This window comes from Squalius cephalus (assembly GCF_949319135.1).
Source record: "Squalius cephalus genome assembly, chromosome: 8".
Taxonomy (NCBI): Eukaryota; Metazoa; Chordata; class Actinopteri; order Cypriniformes; family Leuciscidae; genus Squalius; species Squalius cephalus.
The window spans coordinates 33,133,052-33,151,068 of record NC_137129.1 but is presented as its reverse complement, the minus strand read 5'-3'; the positions used below and the strand labels follow the sequence as shown (position 1 = coordinate 33,151,068).

At 37.2% G+C, this 18,017-nt stretch overlaps 3 protein-coding genes across 4 annotated transcripts in view; 2 read left to right on the top strand and 1 right to left on the bottom strand.

Moving 5' to 3' along the window:
• The window catches only part of LOC307163494 (formyl peptide receptor 2-like), a 322,109-nt gene that overhangs the window by 206,983 nt on the left and 97,109 nt on the right, over positions 1 to 18,017 (top strand). The window lies entirely within an intron of this gene.
• Positions 71 to 5,636, top strand: necap1 (NECAP endocytosis associated 1). The gene is made up of 8 exons (XM_079879546.1): positions 71 to 590; positions 2,130 to 2,230; positions 2,357 to 2,461; positions 2,566 to 2,647; positions 2,825 to 2,933; positions 3,115 to 3,253; positions 3,599 to 3,692; positions 5,438 to 5,636. The coding sequence occupies exons 1-8, from the start codon at positions 496 to 498 to the stop codon at positions 5,496 to 5,498; spliced, it is 786 nt and encodes a 261-aa protein (XP_079735672.1). The 5' UTR covers positions 71 to 495; the 3' UTR covers positions 5,499 to 5,636.
• Positions 12,718 to 17,974, bottom strand: LOC307163495 (serine/threonine-protein kinase SBK1). Its single transcript, XM_079879543.1, has 4 exons — positions 17,633 to 17,974; positions 16,191 to 16,335; positions 15,837 to 16,039; positions 12,718 to 14,434 (listed from the first exon to the last, which is right to left on the bottom strand). Exons 1-4 carry the CDS (start codon positions 17,636 to 17,638, stop codon positions 13,766 to 13,768), a joined length of 1,023 nt encoding a protein of 340 aa, XP_079735669.1. The 5' UTR covers positions 17,639 to 17,974; the 3' UTR covers positions 12,718 to 13,765.

Sequence of the window (18,017 nt, the reverse complement as noted above, 5' to 3'; positions counted from 1 at the left end):
CTGAATATTCATGAGGTGGGAGTGGCGGTTTGCATTGCGTGAACGCACGCTGGTCAGTGATTATTGATGAGTGGGCGTGGCTATGTGGTTTACATTGAAACCACAAGGGTAAACAAACACATGATTTGTGTTGTTGTTGCTGCATGAAAGCCCTTTGATAAAAAAAGACAATAAACAAAATAATATATGAATAATGAATGTAAACGGTTTGTTAAATGTGCCACTTGGTTTGGAGTACCAAAGGGATGCGAACATGCGATGAAAAATCCGCTGATCCCAACACCATGTTTGCGGTTGCACTGAGCCCGGTTTCCATAACAATGAGTCGATCCTTTCATTCTCAGATCTGAGGAAGCGTGATGCGTCATTCTCAAGCTCGTGCCTGAAGCATCGTTGACGTCACTGACGCTCCGATGCCTGTAGAAGCGGCTGGCCCGCAATAACAAATTGGATGAAGACAGAAATATTACTCGCATTCATTGAAATCAGTTCAAGATGGCGTCCGAGGGGGAATACGAGTCAATTCTGTGCGTAAAACCAGATGTCAGTGTTTACCGCATACCGCCGAGGGCGTCGAATCGCGGATACAGGTGAATTAAAGGATGTGCGGGCCTGTGCCCATGGCAGGTGTTTGTAATGTAAATAATGTTGTAATACGCAATACGTTTTTGTCTTGTTTGTATCAGCACCATACGTCTATTTCGAACAAGATTTTATAATAAACAATACATGTATCGCATTTAATTATTTTTCTGTGGACTGGTATGTCGCAGAGACATTGACCATACAGTTCTGCTGATAGAGGGAAAACATCTTGTGATGTCAGATGCTTGGTCTGTTTGACGACTAGCTCATGCATCTTAATAGGAATTGGTCAAGAGTAAACTGAAAATTTCATTACAATTAATAATTATTTGCATGACATTTTCATGCCATTGAAGTAGATAGAGCATCTGTCATTTGTATTATTATTATTATCAGTATGGTTGTAATAATATGGTATTGTGTTGATGTGAGGTGTGTTTTCTGCGTATATGTGGTCCAGTTTATAGTATAATTAGTCCTAATAGCTCTTGCCCACAGAGAATGTGATGCTTCAGTGACACACATTCCTCCTCTAAAATACCAGTTGTATTCCCTCAGTAGGAGCCTATAGTGTTGTTGTAATAGCTCTGGAAATTGCGATAATACTTCTGGATTTGCCATAAACTGTGGAAATGGGTTAAATGTCTTCTGTTCCCACCAAACTAAAAGCTTGAACCCAAGGAGCTGCTATTTGTGTGAATCACATGAAGCCTGTCATGTTTGGACCCCCAAAAAATAAAAATGAAGCCTATTTTGGGACCATTAAAGTCTCATGAAATTGAGGTAGCGACAGATCTTTTCTTCCACATTGTGATGTACATCTGAGTACAAAGGATTATTGAAATGATAAGATCAATATCATGCATTTAAAAAACAGGTAGGGAGAATATTAATTTCATACTGACTTTGCATTGTGACAATCAATCACTTTTTCCCCAGTACTCATTACTATAATGTGTTAGATTATAACAAAAATGTTACAATTTTTTTTTTTTTTTATCATTTAGTCACCTTCATGTCATTCCAAACCCATAATACTTCAACCTTGAAACACAATTTAAGATATTTATAGTGAAACCTGAGAGGTTTCTGCCCCTCAATGTTCCTCTTCAGGTTACCAAAACTTAGAAGATCCAAAAAAGGCATAAAGGAATTGTAAAACAAATCCATATGAATCGAACGATTTGATTAGTTTTGTAAAGTGATTGAATAGCTTTATATAATGAACCGATTTGAATTTGGCAATTTAACAATGATTAAACACATATAGAGCACATCATCACACATGGTAAACACGGAAGCTCAAACATGCGTGGGTAATGCGCGCGAACCAATGAAGTTTGTTCTAGCGTGTGATGCATGCAAAGTCTTATAGGGTTGGAATGACACGGGGATGAATAAATGATGCCAATTTTCATTTTTGGGTGAACTTAACTATCCCTTTAAACTCCCCCTAAAGATGTTTCCATAGAAAACCCATCTAGAGTATGAAAAATACACAAATTGATGGACCTGAAATGACATTTCTGCTGTGATAATGGCAGGGCGGCTGACTGGAAGCTGGACACTCCTGATTGGACAGGTCGTTTGCGCATAACAGCAAAGGGGAAGGTGGCTTACATCAAACTGGAGGACAAAGTCTCAGGTTAGAAATCTGCATACTGATGCAAAAGAATCTAAATCTAAATTGAATGTTTGGTTGGATGACTCTCAGAGGCATTTGTTCAGCCAAATAAGCTCCTAGATGTCCTTCTTTCATCATTGTCTTCAGGTGAGCTGTTTGCTCAAGCACCGATTACGGAATACCCTGGCATTGCCTTGGAGACTGTCAGCGATTCTAGTCGCTATTTTGTTCTCCGTATTCAGGATGACAATGGTGAGTGTATCATCTTACTTTACATACCCTGTATCTTACCGTACTGGGAAATAGGTTATACTTCACTGCTATGCTACAGTTTAGATGAGCATTATCCATTTTAGGTCGGAGTGCGTTCATTGGCGTTGGATTCGGAGACAGAGGTGATTCTTTTGACTTCAATGTCGCCTTGCAGGATCATTTCAAGTGAGTTTCTATTAAAAATCATGTGGACATTTTGACTGGCAATGCTTTTGTATTTGCATTGACACCTTGGATGCCATTTGATGCTTTTACTTAATTCCCTTTGGGCATAATAAGCAGTTTTAGCAGATACAGTTTTTGATTTTCTTTTTAAAATATTACATTTTTTCTTTCTGTAAGGTGGGTTAAACAGGAGGATGAACTTAGCAAAAGTTCTCAGTCTGCAGACTCAGGACCCAAACTGGATCTAGGCTTCAAAGAGGGACAGACCATCACACTGAATATCGGGGTAAAATGGCTGAAAACTTCTTTTGTAATGAGATTTTTATTTATTTTTGTCACATTTTGGCTTTTAATAGTTCTAGTGTTGCATCACTTCATGTTCAGAAGATTATACAGTGATTTTTCATGTCCACATATTGTAAATATACAGTTTGTGTTAAATTAGAGAAATGTTTCTTTGTATTTAGCAAGGTAAAAAGAGAGATAAACCCCGCCCTCAGAGCTCAGGAGGCTTTGGGCTCCTCCCTCCACCTCCAGGGGGAAAGATAGCTCCTCCTCCTTCGTCCAATCACAACACAGAACAGCCATCAGGAGGAGCACAGACAGGTACATCATTTGACCTCATTACTACTTATATATGAACTAATTTGTGCATCCTCTTTTCTTTGATGCCATGGATAAGGTATATATGTAATATATTAATTCTGAGTTCAATAAGGAGAGGAGCTCGCACACATAATAGTAGAATATTTCTTACAAAAACGTTATTTAGAGGACAAATGCAAAGACAAAACGCTTTCGATCAGTGTTGTAACAATAATAAAAGCCTGACAATTAATTTTTAATAATATCTCACCCACTCTAAATGCATGCACATGCAGACAAACACACATACATTTTACAGATATCTTGATAACGTTTTTCTTGATAATGTTCTTTCCCTACTCTTAGGATGTTTATTAGAACTGGACAGCAGTAACTCTAATACAGTGGTTCAGTCAAACCCCAGCTCTGACCTATGGGGAGATTTCTCCAGCTCTGCAAGGTAACATGATTCTTGACCAATGAATAAGTTCCTGTACTCAGATATTACTACTAATCACTAAGGGCCAGATTTACTCACCGCTAGCACAAACTCTATTTTGGCATTAAAAAAGGTAAGGTAAATGGTAAAGGTAAAGTCACTTTACTTAAAAGCCAAATGTAAATGTATTTTGGAGGCTGACCTTATTGCATATGCATTTGTTGGAGTTTCCCTTTCAGGTGCAAAATATATAGGAGTAGAGTATTTAAATAAATACCACAATGTGATTTACTAAGGTTTGTGTCAATTAACTGTTTTTTGCGTTATTATTTAACTCCCAAAAAAGCATGTCTTAACCCATTTTACGCTTGACATGTTGCCATAGTTGCTGTAGGAGGAGGCATCGCAGAGAATTTTTCTCCACTCGTGTTCATTAATTTGGAATGCCACAGGAAAACGTTATCCGAACATATCCTTTTCCAAGCCACTTTTTTTTTAATTCACTCTGCCTGTGTTATTAGTAGATTACCTGCACCTAGTCTCACGTAGGCAGACCTTTAGACTGATGGCAGAAGGTCTGGACTCCATCGCAGCTTTCATTGGCCAAGGACCGCCCAAGAGAACGTCTGACCGACATGTAAAGCAACCAATCACAGTTAGTTTTATATATAATAAATTATTAATTCAAGAACGATGTGCAACTTTCCTGCAACAATGGCGCTGTGCTCTATAGGTATGTTTCCGTCACACTGTTTTTACGCGCATTTTGAAATATCGCATCAGAAACGAGTTATGGAAATGCTAAATTTCGGGGAAAAAATCCCTTAATTCTGACCACCTGCGAATTGAGAGCGGTGGGATTATGTCATCACACGTGATTGCACGCACATACACATCAAAATAACATTCAGCTAGTGACTACTTGACGTGTTGCTGAGCAGTGTAGCGAAAGGATTATCATATTATTCTGTCTTGTATTAATATACAAAAAGGGAAAACGGCTCTCAGACGGGAACCGACTCTCACCCTTCACTTAAAGAAGGACTCGTTCGCGAACGACACATCACTACTGTTTCCGGTGATGGTGTTTTATTTACTGTTGGTTACTAGGTTACCAATACCGCGTCATCCACTCGAACAACTTGATGGAAATGCACCTAATTTGCATTTTTTGCGAACTTTGAAAAGATTCGCTTCACGTTTGGATGGAAACCCAGCTATTATCACAGTTGTAAACACAATGGCTTTCTTTTTCCATGAGGGGGTTTGGCTTTGTTTCTAGGCGGACCTTAAAAAAAAAAAAAAATCCTGGAGAATTCAACCAATCAGATGACGACTTCTAAACTCCAGAAGTGTTTCCCAATTTGTGTGCCTTATGCATCAGACGTTCAGCCAATACTACGCTAATTTGCGCTGCTTTTGGTAGATTGCTTTTGTTGGTCATTATGAGAATGAGCTGGATGCGTCTGTATTGCATTGTCAGTAGATCACCCACAGAACTTTCCATTCTCTTCTGTGCATTTATGAGATTCAAGTCTAATTGCTGTTTAGTAAATCTGGCCCTAAATATTTTTTTAAAACTGATCTTAAACCACTACATGTTTTAGTGTGCAAAAGTATGTAAAAGCTGGAATAATCTTTTTCTTTCTTTCTTTCTTTCTTTCTTTCTTTCTTTCTTTCTTTCTTTCTTTCTTTCTTTCTTTCTTTCTTTCTTTCTTTCTTTCTTTCTTTCTTTCTTTCTTTCTTTCTTTCTTTCTTTCTTTCAGCTCTGTTCCTCCTCCAGCATCACGCCAAGACCCCTCTTCTGGGAACTGGGTCCAGTTCTGAAAAAGTTTCATCATCTTTCATTCCATTATTGTTCCCATTCCTTCATCAGAACTACTGCAATTAAAAGATACTGGATACTAGTATGGAACGTTAGAGGCAAGCTGTATGTAAAGCTGCTAATCTTAGCAGAGCACAGAGGTGAGAAATAGGCTATTAAGAACTCTGTTGGTCTTATAAAACAAATCAGCCAACTGAAATTATGAAAAAGATTGTATAAAAAGATGGGCGTACTATGTGAAACTTTATGGTAATGTTTTTTTTGAAGGCTGTTTCAGTATCTTTACATTTGTCCACAAAGTGTTGGATGTTTCCACTTTGTTGTCATAACTTGTATGTGTTGTCTTTGGTTTTGGAGGAGTGAATATGCGTGTGAGTGTTTAAAAAGTCAGAGATGGATTGAAAGTGTAGAATTTAAATGAGGCCTGGATATGTCAAGAGCTTAACATCCTATGTGTCATAAGAATATATAAAATCTGTACAGTATAAATCTACATAAATATTGGTTGAAGGCCACAATGTAGAAAAATTATGTCCCTCAAATATAAGGATTATGTCTAGATATCCATTACTTATCCATATCGTCATTTACTTGAGTAACTTGAGTGTTAAACGAAAATAAAATATACAAAAGAACTATAATGCACATTGCTTCACATGTGATTTTTTTTTAATAATCTCTGTGGAATATGATTCTTAAAAATATTAGGATTTGCCATACCAGTCTATGAAAAATATCTAAAATGCCAAGCCTAGCCTAAAGCTTATAGCGTGGAAACAAATACAAGCATATTACTGTTTATGAGGTCCAATGTTATTTGAATTAGGATTTGCTATTTCAAATGTATATAATTTCTCATTTTGTCTGTTATCAGATTTCAAGGCCCTCTGCTCCATGTACAACAGTTTGCTGATTTGTTGTCCTTACAAAAATGTCCATAGTCTTCCACCGTAATAACATAGTACAGTTACAGTGTGTGCATAATTATTAGGCAAGTCAATATTCTGATCGTATGTTTTTTCCAAGCACAACACCAAGGCAAACTCCAAGTAGGTTGCAGTTCTGGAAAATGATGGCACTGGAGACTAAAGGATTCCTGATGGTCTCACATCTAATTCTTCACCTTAATTCTTTAATTTTTTCAGGTAATAACTTTTCTTCTCAACCTGTTTTTTTGTGACCCTGCTGCCCCAATGAGCATGAACTTTTTAATGTATACCTGTAAAAGAAAACCTTAATTTTCTCTTCCAGCCCTGGTTAACAATTATATATTACTTACAAAAGATTATATACAAAATATTAGTTATATTTTTTAATATATTGATAAAATATTGATTTATAATTATGGATGCACTGTATTACAACACTTATGAAATAAATATTCTGAAAGATATTCTTTTTAATCTATTATGGCCTTACAGTAAGTGTATACAATTTTTTTTTGTAGGCAGACAATTGTTACCATGATAAATTTACAATTCTTCTAACCAAAATATTATAAATATATAACTTCAAATATAATTTCCTCATATTAGTATGTCTCCTTAAGCATTAACATATGCTTCATTGATTTGAGTAATTTGCGTGAGTAAAAGTGTGTTGAGGGATTATCTGTATATCACATTTATTTCATATTCAGTCAATACAAAATATTTGATACAAGTATATTAAAGTAAATATTTCTTATGTTTTCATGTAAATATTTCTTCAAATGCTTTTAGCATGGGATTGTGCGCTAGTCCAGGTGAGTTGAACTCTCTCAGCTTTTGTGTTAACCTTGAATGGAAATCTTATATACAATTTTTTATCGAAAATGGCTTTTTGTTTACTCAGCGAATGTCACTGAAACGTGAAAGCTACTGAATTTTGGAAGTAAATAAAATCACTATAATTACAGATGGTTAATCTATCTCACATTTTTGTGAGCTTTGTGCCTAGCAGTTTCTACTGGAAAATCCAGTTTAAGATGGTAAATGTTGTTGTGGACCATGGTAGTTGGTCGAAGATTGGCCATTAGTCATGTGCAAGACCAGCTTGGACCAGCAATAAATCCGCTAAACACAGCTACCAAAAGCTGCGCTTAAGCTGTATTTTCCAGCTGATGACCTTAGGGCACATAACAGAGTCTGTTTCCGTCACTTACATCTATCTCAGATAACATCTTGTACGCTTCCTTTTTGCAGACTTTTCCTAGCTCAGCTGGTTTGATTAGTTGAGAAAGATGGACCACTCACAGCCTGTCCTTCTCAGTTTGGCCACCAAACGTCTCTGTCACCCCAGTGCTGAGTATTTTCATAATACATGCACACCTACTCCTTGCCTGTTGAGAGTAATGACCGCTTAAAAACCCTTTGTAGTTCCCTTAATCTTTGTTATGGCTTGTTCGTTCACAGAATCATTCTGATTGGCTTAGTTTTTCATACTTACAAAGGTTTGCTTTGTACCCAATGACTCCTGGGTTGTGGATTTACCTTGTTTACATAATTAATTGGATTGCTTTTGAACTTTGGACTGGGACATCTATTATTGGATTTGGACTTGTGAGATTTTTTACCTTGCAATTGAATCATGCTTCAGCTGTTGATTGTCTTATGTATATACAACTTATGAGTGAAACCGAGAATTGAGCCATTTTCATGACACTGTTTAAACTAAAACGGAAAGCTTTTTATGCGTTTTGGCCGTTCATTTACTCAACAATGGCGTTTTTGGGGCCTGAAAATATAAACTTTTGAAAACAGGGTTCAAAGTGCACAATTTTGAAAATGATAATATTATTGTCTCCATGTAAACTACAAAAACACAATTTTGTGAAAATGGTGAAGTCTTGCGAATGCGTATTACGTGTTTAGTTTATAGGCGCGTAGATTTTCTTTAAAAAGTGGCATCGCCAACTACTGGCCTGGCAGCATAATACAACGTTTTTAGTCATTTCCGCGGATCCATGTGACCATTCATCGTTTTGACGGCGTTGTCGTTTGTACGTGAAAAATGCGAAGGAAAAACGTTTCTGTTTTTAGTACATCGTTGTCATGTAAGCATGCCCTTAATGAAAAAGATTACATTTTTTATTTACTTTCAGTTGACTAAAGACGTGTATAAATTAGGGCTGTCAAACGATTAATCGCGATTAATCGCATCCAAAATAAAAGTTTGTGTTTACATAATATATGTGTGTGTATGGAGTATAATTATTTTCTATATATAAATACACACACATGCATAAATATTTAAGAAAAATTTGTTATTTATATATAAAATATTTATATATAATATAAATTATATATAATATAAATATATATACACAGTATATACATGCAAATATTTCTTAAATATATACATGCATGTGTGTGTATTTATATATAGAAAATAATTATACACCGTACACACACATATATTATGTAAATACAAACTTTTATTTTGGATGCGATTAATTGCGATTAATCGTTTGACAGCCCTAGTATAAATACAAGTTGTTTGTATAGAAAAATAATTTAATAATGCGCTACCTTTTTCCAATCAATGGTCCTACTCCTGTTTATTTTTATTTTTATGTATATATTCACATTTTCTTAATGTCCATAAAACTGACCAGGAAAACATTAAATATGTAGACTGTTTTTAATTTATACATGAATATAAGTGAATAATGACTAATATTTTGGTCTGTTTCCATACAAAACTATTGTTTAAAACACTGGTTGCGTGGTTCTTCTTGATTACTTTTATGAAACATTTCTGTGTTTTGAGCTTAACCTGGTTATTCTTACACTTTTACTATGGAAAAGAGTGGCCTGTACATCATCTCCATTCTAACACTAAAAACATCATTCATCATTTCTCATTTTGTGTTCCACAGAAAAAAAAGTTGCATCAGTTTGGAATGACATGAGGGTGAGTAAATTATGACAACTTTCATTAATAAGGAGGGACACTATTTATCTAACCTTTTAATGTTTTAAGACTATATGGTAAGACTATATAATAAGATTTTGGATCAAAATGGTCAGGGCTTCAGTGTGAATGCACAGAAATAGAAACCAAGCGATTAAACAAAATGTCCACGTCTCTCATCGTGGTAGCGGCTGGTTAGGATACAGTGTTAAGGTCTGTTTTGAAACGTTGCGGGGAAATGTTCTTGGCTAATAAATAGGGAGCATATTTGAGGATCAGCTGTTCACTCGTTGATGCAAGCTTGAATCGTTCCTCATTTAGAAGTCTGAAAGTGTGAGTGACGTGTGAACAAGAGTGTTATTCAGTACCACTCTATCAAAATGTCTAGATTGTGAACATGATCGCGCGCTCTCTCTCACTCACTCACTCACTCACTCACTCACTCACTCACTCACTCACTCACTCACTCACTCACTCACTCACTCACTCACTCACTCACTCACTCACTCACTCTCACACTCACACACACTTGATCTGCCAGTTCTGCTAATGTGAATTAAAGGTGCTTTAGGATTAAAGTCAAATTAAATTGGACAGAGAGCTTGACCTTTGAACGATTTTTCACATTTTGATTTAATGGTGTGTCCTTGGAGGGCTCGTATCATGCTAGATCTCCCTTCCTTAATATCTGATCAAACACATAGTGGATCAAGATATCTTGTTCTAACTCATTAAAAAGAACTTGGAATAGATACTAGTTCTGCCATACAGTATCTTTAAATAGCAGAAATAGTGAGAGAAGTATGCTATATATTCTAAATTCACCCCTTTTCTCATTGGGGACTGTGATGATTAACATTTTACGATACAATACTACTTTATTAATCCTCAAAAGGAAATTATGGAATTTTGATGATTAAGACTAAAACATGATGAATCGATTTTTCTATATTATCTAATTTCTAAGTACACTCATATTAATCATGGCATAGTGTTACATGTTGTCTGTTTGCTTGGACTTTTATGTTGTATTTCTACTTTCCTGCTTCCTGTGTGTAGGTTTGTAGTTCTTTTGGTTCCCTTCATTAGTCCCTCATTGTTTTATCTTTGTCTAGTTAGTCTTGTTAACCCCTGTGTACTGTATATAAGCCTCGTGTTCCATGCCTTCCTTGTCACTCGTGTATAGTTTAAGTTATTGTGTATTTAAAACACGTTTGGTTTATTACTAGGCCTATAAATCTTATTCCTTCTTGTTTCTTTTATGTATGAAAAATATGCACCACATTGTTTATTAGTTTAAAACTTTGTAATCCAAATCAATGTAAATTTTACATGCAATTAATATACATATATATATATATTTTGTATTTCTTTTAAGTCTACCCATTAAATGTGCTGTCTCATCTAATGTTAAAGGAACACTCCACTGTTTTTTGAAATAGGGCTTATTCACCTTCTTTCCTACATTTAGATAGGTGGGCAAATGCATTTTTGTCTCAGTGCATGCATTGTTTTAGTTTGACAGGGTCGGCGCTAGCTTAGCTTAGCACAATGAATGGAATCCTTTGTTGCCAGCTAGCATGTCCCGAGTAAAAGTGATATATATAAAAAAAAAAACCCACCTAATTACTTCTTGTGGCCTGCGTATTCACAACAAGTACAAACAGCGATGCAGATTAACACTAGGCGATTTCCTATGCAGATATTGACTTATATATTAAGGACTATATTAGGGGGAAGCACAGGCGAAGCACTGCTACTTGGGCATGATATCTCTGCGCCTAAGTAGCTGTGCTTCGGCTGTGCTTCCCCCTAATATAGTCCCAAGTCAATATCTGCCTAGGAAATCGCCTAGTGTTAATCTGCATTGCTATTTGCAGGCCACAAGAAGTAATTAGTTTTTTTTTTTTTTTTTTTTATATCACTTTTACTCAGGACATGCTAGCTGGCAACAAAGGATTCCATTCATTGTGCTAAGCTAAGCTAGCGCTGACCCTGTCAAACTAAAACAATGCATGCACTGAGACAAAAATGCATTTGCCCACCTATCTAAATGTAGGAAAGAAGGTGAATAAGCCCTATTTAAAAAAACGGTGGAGTGTTCCTTTAATGCTTGGGTGTTCAAGGGTGATAAGTATCAGAAGAAGGATAGGATTTTCCACAACAAGGTGTGTAGAAAGAGTGTGGTTGAAGTTCGCAAAATGGCACATGGCTGAAATTTTTCTGAGCATAAAGAAGGTATTCCTGGCATCCTCATGCTACACATGCATAAAATATTGTAGACAACTATTTTTCTCATGCACTTTTACATGCAAATTAACATGCAAGATGTCAGCACTTGAACAGTAGCGTAATTGCACACATAAATGTGTTTGAATGTAGTAGATCAAATGACAGGTCATACAGACAGCGACTGGAATAGTTAGTACTAGAGCTGTTAAATGATCTTCTTGGTCTTCTTCCCTTCATGTAATGAGCTATTTCAGCTGTTAATCTCTTAACAAGGTGACTAAATAACTTCAGATTGAAAGGGCAAAATCTGTAAACTTTTGATGTCTTAATTTAGTGATAGTGGCCTAGATTGTATTCATTTAGTATCCGGTGCAAATATTTGCAGCTGCATTTATTATTATTATTTATTATATTGTATTGTGAACAGTCAGGGGGTCTTCATTTGTTTACAGCTGTATATTATTATTATTATTATTATTATTATTATTATTATCATTATGTGATGGTCCGGTTGTAAATAAATCAAGATGTTATTAATTCCATGTATTTTGCAAATATGGTTGTCATATTTACTCAGTAATTTACAATGTTATGTTTTCATGGATCAGCTGAAAGAGTTTGAACTCAAGCCAAAGACTTATCTGTTACATGTAACATCATCCTGTTGTGTGTGTATGGTGTCAATGAATGGAGGGACAGGTTTAAACGCAGAAGTGTGAGACACTGCGGGATAAAGATCTGTAAGATTCTGTGTGTTTGTGCATGCATGTGTATGTGGTTTCAAGTGTGTGTGCGTCTGACAGAGGTGATGATGGCTGAAAGAGTTTTATTAATGGTCGGAGGGGTTATTTTTAAATCTAGGACACATAGTGTCTGAGTGCTTGTATGTGTCTGAATGTTATCTGCTGAAATTTGAGAGATACGATATTCTCCTTCTTACTCTCACAACATAGAGTGTGCCACATGAAGATGACATAATGAGCATAGTTTGTTAAAAGCATAAATATGCTTTTAAGACTGGAGTGAACATTCCAATCTTTATGATTTTAAGCAAACTATATAAGAAGAGTTATATAGTTTAAAATGTTGGTAATAATATAAAAAATTTTATACAGATTTTGTAGATTAAAGCAAACCATTAAATTTTAATTGCTTTATTTGAATTAATTTGACATTTATACATTCCCATCAGTTCCATCATGGATTCCAGTCTAGGACATCAAGGTCCTCCAGTTTGGAAATCCTTATCATATATTATTTATGTATACATCATAATACTCCTCTATCATCCTTTAACGTCACTATGAAATCAAAGTTGACAATTAAAGGTTTTTAATGGAATATTGCATTGTTATAAATGATTTATCTGTGCACATTTTTAAAAACTCTTGTCAAAAACATGAACTTATAATCCCTGCTCTCCAGCATCCTGTCACTTACATGAGACCACAGCAAATAGCAAACAACAATGAGCCATCGTTCCAATCACCCCCACCCCCCCCCCCCCCCCCCCCGTTTGATAAGTTGTTTCACTCAGATATACAGTATGTCTCAATAGAGATAAGATGTTTGAAAACAACTTTCGTTTCATAGACAGTATGAGGAAAAGACTCACCAAGTCAAAGGCCAAATTCAGTATGATTGCTCCGGAAAAGCAAATTTTCCTGAAAATTTTCAAGTTTATCTGATTTTTGAGGCCATTGTTGTTGATTCACTTGCATGAAAATGCTGAGTGAACTGATTTGCCTTAAATAGACTTCTTTCCCCATAATAAACTATGCAATTAACAATTTCAATGTCTGTTCCATCTGTTTACAGATATAGTATCTTTGTAGGACGCACATTGTTTTGGTGTATAGCAATATTGCTGGACTGTGGAGGTCCAATTATTTATTTATTTTATAGCTCTCTTCAGTTGAATCAACCCTAATGACTCTTTGGGGTATTCTAAAAGCTTCAATGTTTACAGTTAAGATCTGTAATGGTCAGTTAGGAAAAGAAACTCCCAACTAATTATAAATGTATTAAACAACAGTCTTATGATTAGAACTGTCTGTTACCATCAGAACCTAAAAAGTGATTGCCAAGAGTGAATAGTCCAGATGACAACAAGCTCAGTCCTGTCCATCATAAGTCCATTGCATCATCTACTGACATCCTTGTCCAATAGCCAGGCTCCTCCCAGGTACCTTCCCACCTCATCTGGCCTGCCACGAAGCCTGGGCTGTGGATAGAGCAGGGACTTGAGAAGACATGTCGCAAGAGGGGTGAATGCTGCAAACTGGGTTGCCACCTGGTGGAAGTCCTCAGTTTGATCTGACCCTCTCTCTTGTAATGCTGAACCTTCCCAATTGCTCCACTGCAGATAGCTTGTATATGCAGTGTTGTCTGAAACAGTCTCAGACCATGGAAGGCTCCCCATAAGCATGGCGTAGATTAGAATGCCTAATGCCCAGCTGTCTGTACTGGGATCAACAGATACCAACATCCTTTGAGCCATTCCGGAGTCCCCTTTTGGCTTGTTCCCATTGTCATCCACCTCTGAGTTGCCCAAATCAATCTCCTCCCCCTTCCTTGCAATCTCAGCCTCAGGCGTGCAGTAAGGAGAACTGTACCACACACATGGTACCCTGGTCCCTGCAGCCTTAACCATGCCAAAATCACCAAGCTTGACCCAACGGCAGTCGCTGTCACACAGGAAGATGTTTTCCGGTTTGACATCACGATGGACAAAGCCAAGGGAATGAAGGTGAGAGAGGGCACCGCTGATCTGGGAAGCCACTCCCTGGACATGGCTCTCTTCCAGACCAACCTGCAAGAAATCAAGTTACCACTTAAGCCAGGGGTGTCCAATACCTTTCCTGGAGGGCCAATGTCCTGCTCCAACCTGCCCCAACAGTGGTTGGGCAACTCTGGTCCTCTAGTTTATCTCCAACCATGGTCAAACTCACCTCCCTTTCTAATCCTGTCCTTGATTAGCTTGTTCAGGTGTGTTTGATTAGGGTTGGATCTAAACTTTACAGGAAAGTGGTTCTCAAGGACCAGAGTTGCTTACCCCTGCCCTAAAACATTGATTAGCTTGTTCATGTGTGCTTTATTAAGATTGGAGCCAACTGTGCGGGATAGTGGCCCTCCATGAGATTGGACATGACTTAATCATACTTTAAAGCAGGGTTCACCAATCTCGGTCCTGGAGGGCCGCTGTCCTGCAGAGTTTAGCTCCAACCAGCTCCAACACACCTGTTTGAAAGTTTCTAGTACGCCTAGTGAGACCTTGATTAGCTGGTTCAGGTGTGTTTAATTGGGGTTGGAGCTAAACTCTGCAGGACAGCGGCCCTCCAGGACCGAGATTGGTGAACCCTGCTTTAAAGGCTTAAGTTGTTTGTTCTACAACAGTGGTTTTGGTGGGTCCACAGGACCAGAACTGAAAACCACTGTTCTACAATATTATAAGTCAAACAGACTCCACTGCAAAAGGTTCACACATAAGTTAATGTAAAATAAACAGCCCGAGCTTGCAGCAACCAGCCATTGTAGAACAGCTACTGTGCCTGTTATTTACAATCAATTTTTATGTTCTTTCTTTGTTCACTCCATCTAAACCAGTGGTTTTGGATGGCTCCATAATCTTGGAGTCTCTACTGATTAGCCGATGAGTTGAATCAGGTGTGTTTGATAGGGAGACATCCAAAATTTACAGTGTTGGGAGTACAGGCCACTGATTCAAACCTTAGGTGTAATCCTGCTTCTGGAGGGCCACTATTCTGCAGAGTTTGGATGCAATTATAATCGAACACACCTGAACCAGCTAATAAAGGTCTTTTTCTAATAAAGGTCTTTCTCTTCAGTATTATTGAAACATCCAGGCAAGTGATCTGGGGCCAGTTAGAACTAATCTCTGCAGGACATTGGACCTCTTGGATCCTTTGGAAACTGCCTGGAAGTTTCTGAGAATTCTAAAGACCTTGATTAGCTTGTTCAGGTTAGAACACTAAATATATTGCAGGAAGGTGGCCTTCCATGAGGCTGATTGTATAACCCTGATCTGAACATTTTATGTGTATTACAACTCAAGAGATGTACCTTTTTTAGGTTCTCGACTGGACTAGTCAGTTGTGGCATGCAAATAGATGTTTAATTCCTGCATGCAATTCTCATTAATCATATACAATCATCATTAAGACGTATGTAACTGATGTCAAGCTTTTACCAACCTCAGGAACGATGACATCATAGAGGTCGCCATAGAGGCAAGGTTGCTGGGCGAACACGTAGTGAGTAGGAGTGGAGAAAGCAATGCCCATAGCTGAGGTAAGTGAGGGATGGGTGCAAAAGGCCAAAGACAGGTTATATTCCCTCAGAAATGACAGGAGAGATGTGGATTCTCGCAGAAAGAATTTAAGGGCCATTGGGGTTCCTAGATTATATGCAAATTGAGATATTGTCAAAGGTAAAGGAAGGAAGCAGTAAACAGTAATCAAGCACTCTACCAAGAAATTTGATGTAGTGTGGATAAGATCAGATGAGAGAAAAACAAAGCAACATATAATAGGGTTGTCATCACTTACCTCTCTTCTTGTGCACTGCTAACATAACTTTGCCGTATGAACCCTCTCCAAGAAGTTTAATAACTTGGAAGTGCTCTGATGGCTCCAGTGATTCTAGAGACTGAACCGTTAAGTGACACAGCTCATCCAAAAGTCTTGTGGCAGTCTGCAAGAAGCAAAGATGGTCACGGTTGCAGATGGACATGGCAAAAACGTGTAATTTAAGAGGGAATTTGCATGACTAATTTTCCATTACAGCGTCATTATTTAATAATTAGCTTGCTAAAAGTCTTATTTAATGTCCACAGCATAGTTCCCATACGTTTTTTTCTCTCTCTATACCATTTTGTAGCATGTCAAACAATGTTTCACTAGCTGTCTACAAGGGGACCAAATACCACAAAACGCCATGTTGAAAGCAAATATGATCTAGCTGGATCAGAGATATACTCCTGGGGTCTGTCATTGCATACTATTATAAGATCACTACAGCGAAAGGGTGATTTGAGGTTCAGTTCTGAGGATTGCTTATTCTGTCAACACATCTTAACTGTCCTTAAACACCCGTGCTATCAGCTGAGTTTCATAGGATTAAGTGTTCTGTTCAGCGATAGATTTGGTAACCGATAAAATGTCATACATAATTTGAATTGAAGACATTTGAACTGGATGATGTTTTCATTTTTAGTCTGAATGCTTTGGTGTTCCAAAAGCAGAACATTTACACTCTTTAGTAAAGCAGCGGTTCGGGATAATGAAGAAGGGGGACAGTGTTGCATAAGAGGTAAAGGTGCACCTGTTGGGCATGAGTTGTGTGAGGACAGACTGCTCACCAAAAGTCATCTTTGGTTAACCCCTCGTCAAAGTTCTTCAGGATTAGTTGTGAATGTTGTGAATTGTTGAATTAAAGTACATACCTTTCTGGTATGTTGTGATAGCCAGTAAGTAATCAGTTTATAATTCAAGACTGAACTTTATAATAAATAAACACTTCTGTACATAAATATAACTGCAAGCCCATTCTACCTAAAACAAGAAAAGTAAAAAGGTCATTGCTACTTTAAATTTCAAAAATGTGCTTTTATTTCTCGTAATTGCAACTGTTTCTTTAATTGTGACTCTCTTAGTTGTGACATTATTTCTCACATTGCAGAATATAAAATCACAATCTTTTTTTGTGAACATAATACATCAAATAGTTTGTTTTATATAATATACGTATGTGTTTTGGTTTACGGAGACTTGGTGAGCATGAGAGACTCCTTTCAAAAACATTAGTCTTACTGACCCTATACTTTTGAATGGTAGTTTATACTGTTCATATAGTAAAATATGGAGCATGTACATCACATGCTATTTGAAAATCTTTTAAAAATATGTGCTTGGGCAATAATCATTGCCTACATGATCATAAGCTTATGCAACAGCTGAATGTACACTTTGAAAGGATTGAAAAGACTTACTGTCATGTTTGCTGTTGTTGAAGGCTGAAAGGGAATTTCGAGGTGCTGTTCTCTATTGATCAGCCTGTCCGTAAACTCAGGTTACTGAAAGCTGCAGGTCAAATGAGCAATGGCAGGTCAACCAGTCATAAATCAACTTAGAGGTTGCGGTTTCTTTTGCCTCTGCTGAGTGCATATTCTGGTTGATAATGGATCTCTCATGTCCTATGCTTACAGTTCAATAGTCTATCTGTACTCTCCTTCTCCCACCCCTCTCTATCTCTATCTACCCTAGTTCTTTCACATGTGCTCTTGCTGCTGTTACCCCTCCTTTTGGATGTTACAGAGTTATTCACTGACAGCATGTTCTTTTGGGTTTGTATGACAGGTAATTTGTCACTACTGG

Excerpts from the sequence above, each read along its gene's own strand:
- LOC307163495 (XM_079879543.1), bottom strand. Across the intron at positions 16,040-16,190 it reads AGCAGTGCACAAGAAGAGAG|GAACCCCAATGGCCCTTAAA; the intron begins GTAAGTGATGAC and ends CATATAATCTAG. Across the intron at positions 14,435-15,836 it reads ATGATGTCATCGTTCCTGAG|GTTGGTCTGGAAGAGAGCCA; the intron begins GTTGGTAAAAGC and ends GATTTCTTGCAG.
- necap1 (XM_079879546.1), top strand. The coding sequence starts at position 496 with ATGGCGTCCGAGGGGGAATACGAGTCAATTCTGTGCGTAAAACCAGAT. Across the intron at positions 2,231-2,356 it reads ACTGGAGGACAAAGTCTCAG|GTGAGCTGTTTGCTCAAGCA; the intron begins GTTAGAAATCTG and ends CATTGTCTTCAG. Across the intron at positions 2,462-2,565 it reads CCGTATTCAGGATGACAATG|GTCGGAGTGCGTTCATTGGC; the intron begins GTGAGTGTATCA and ends TATCCATTTTAG.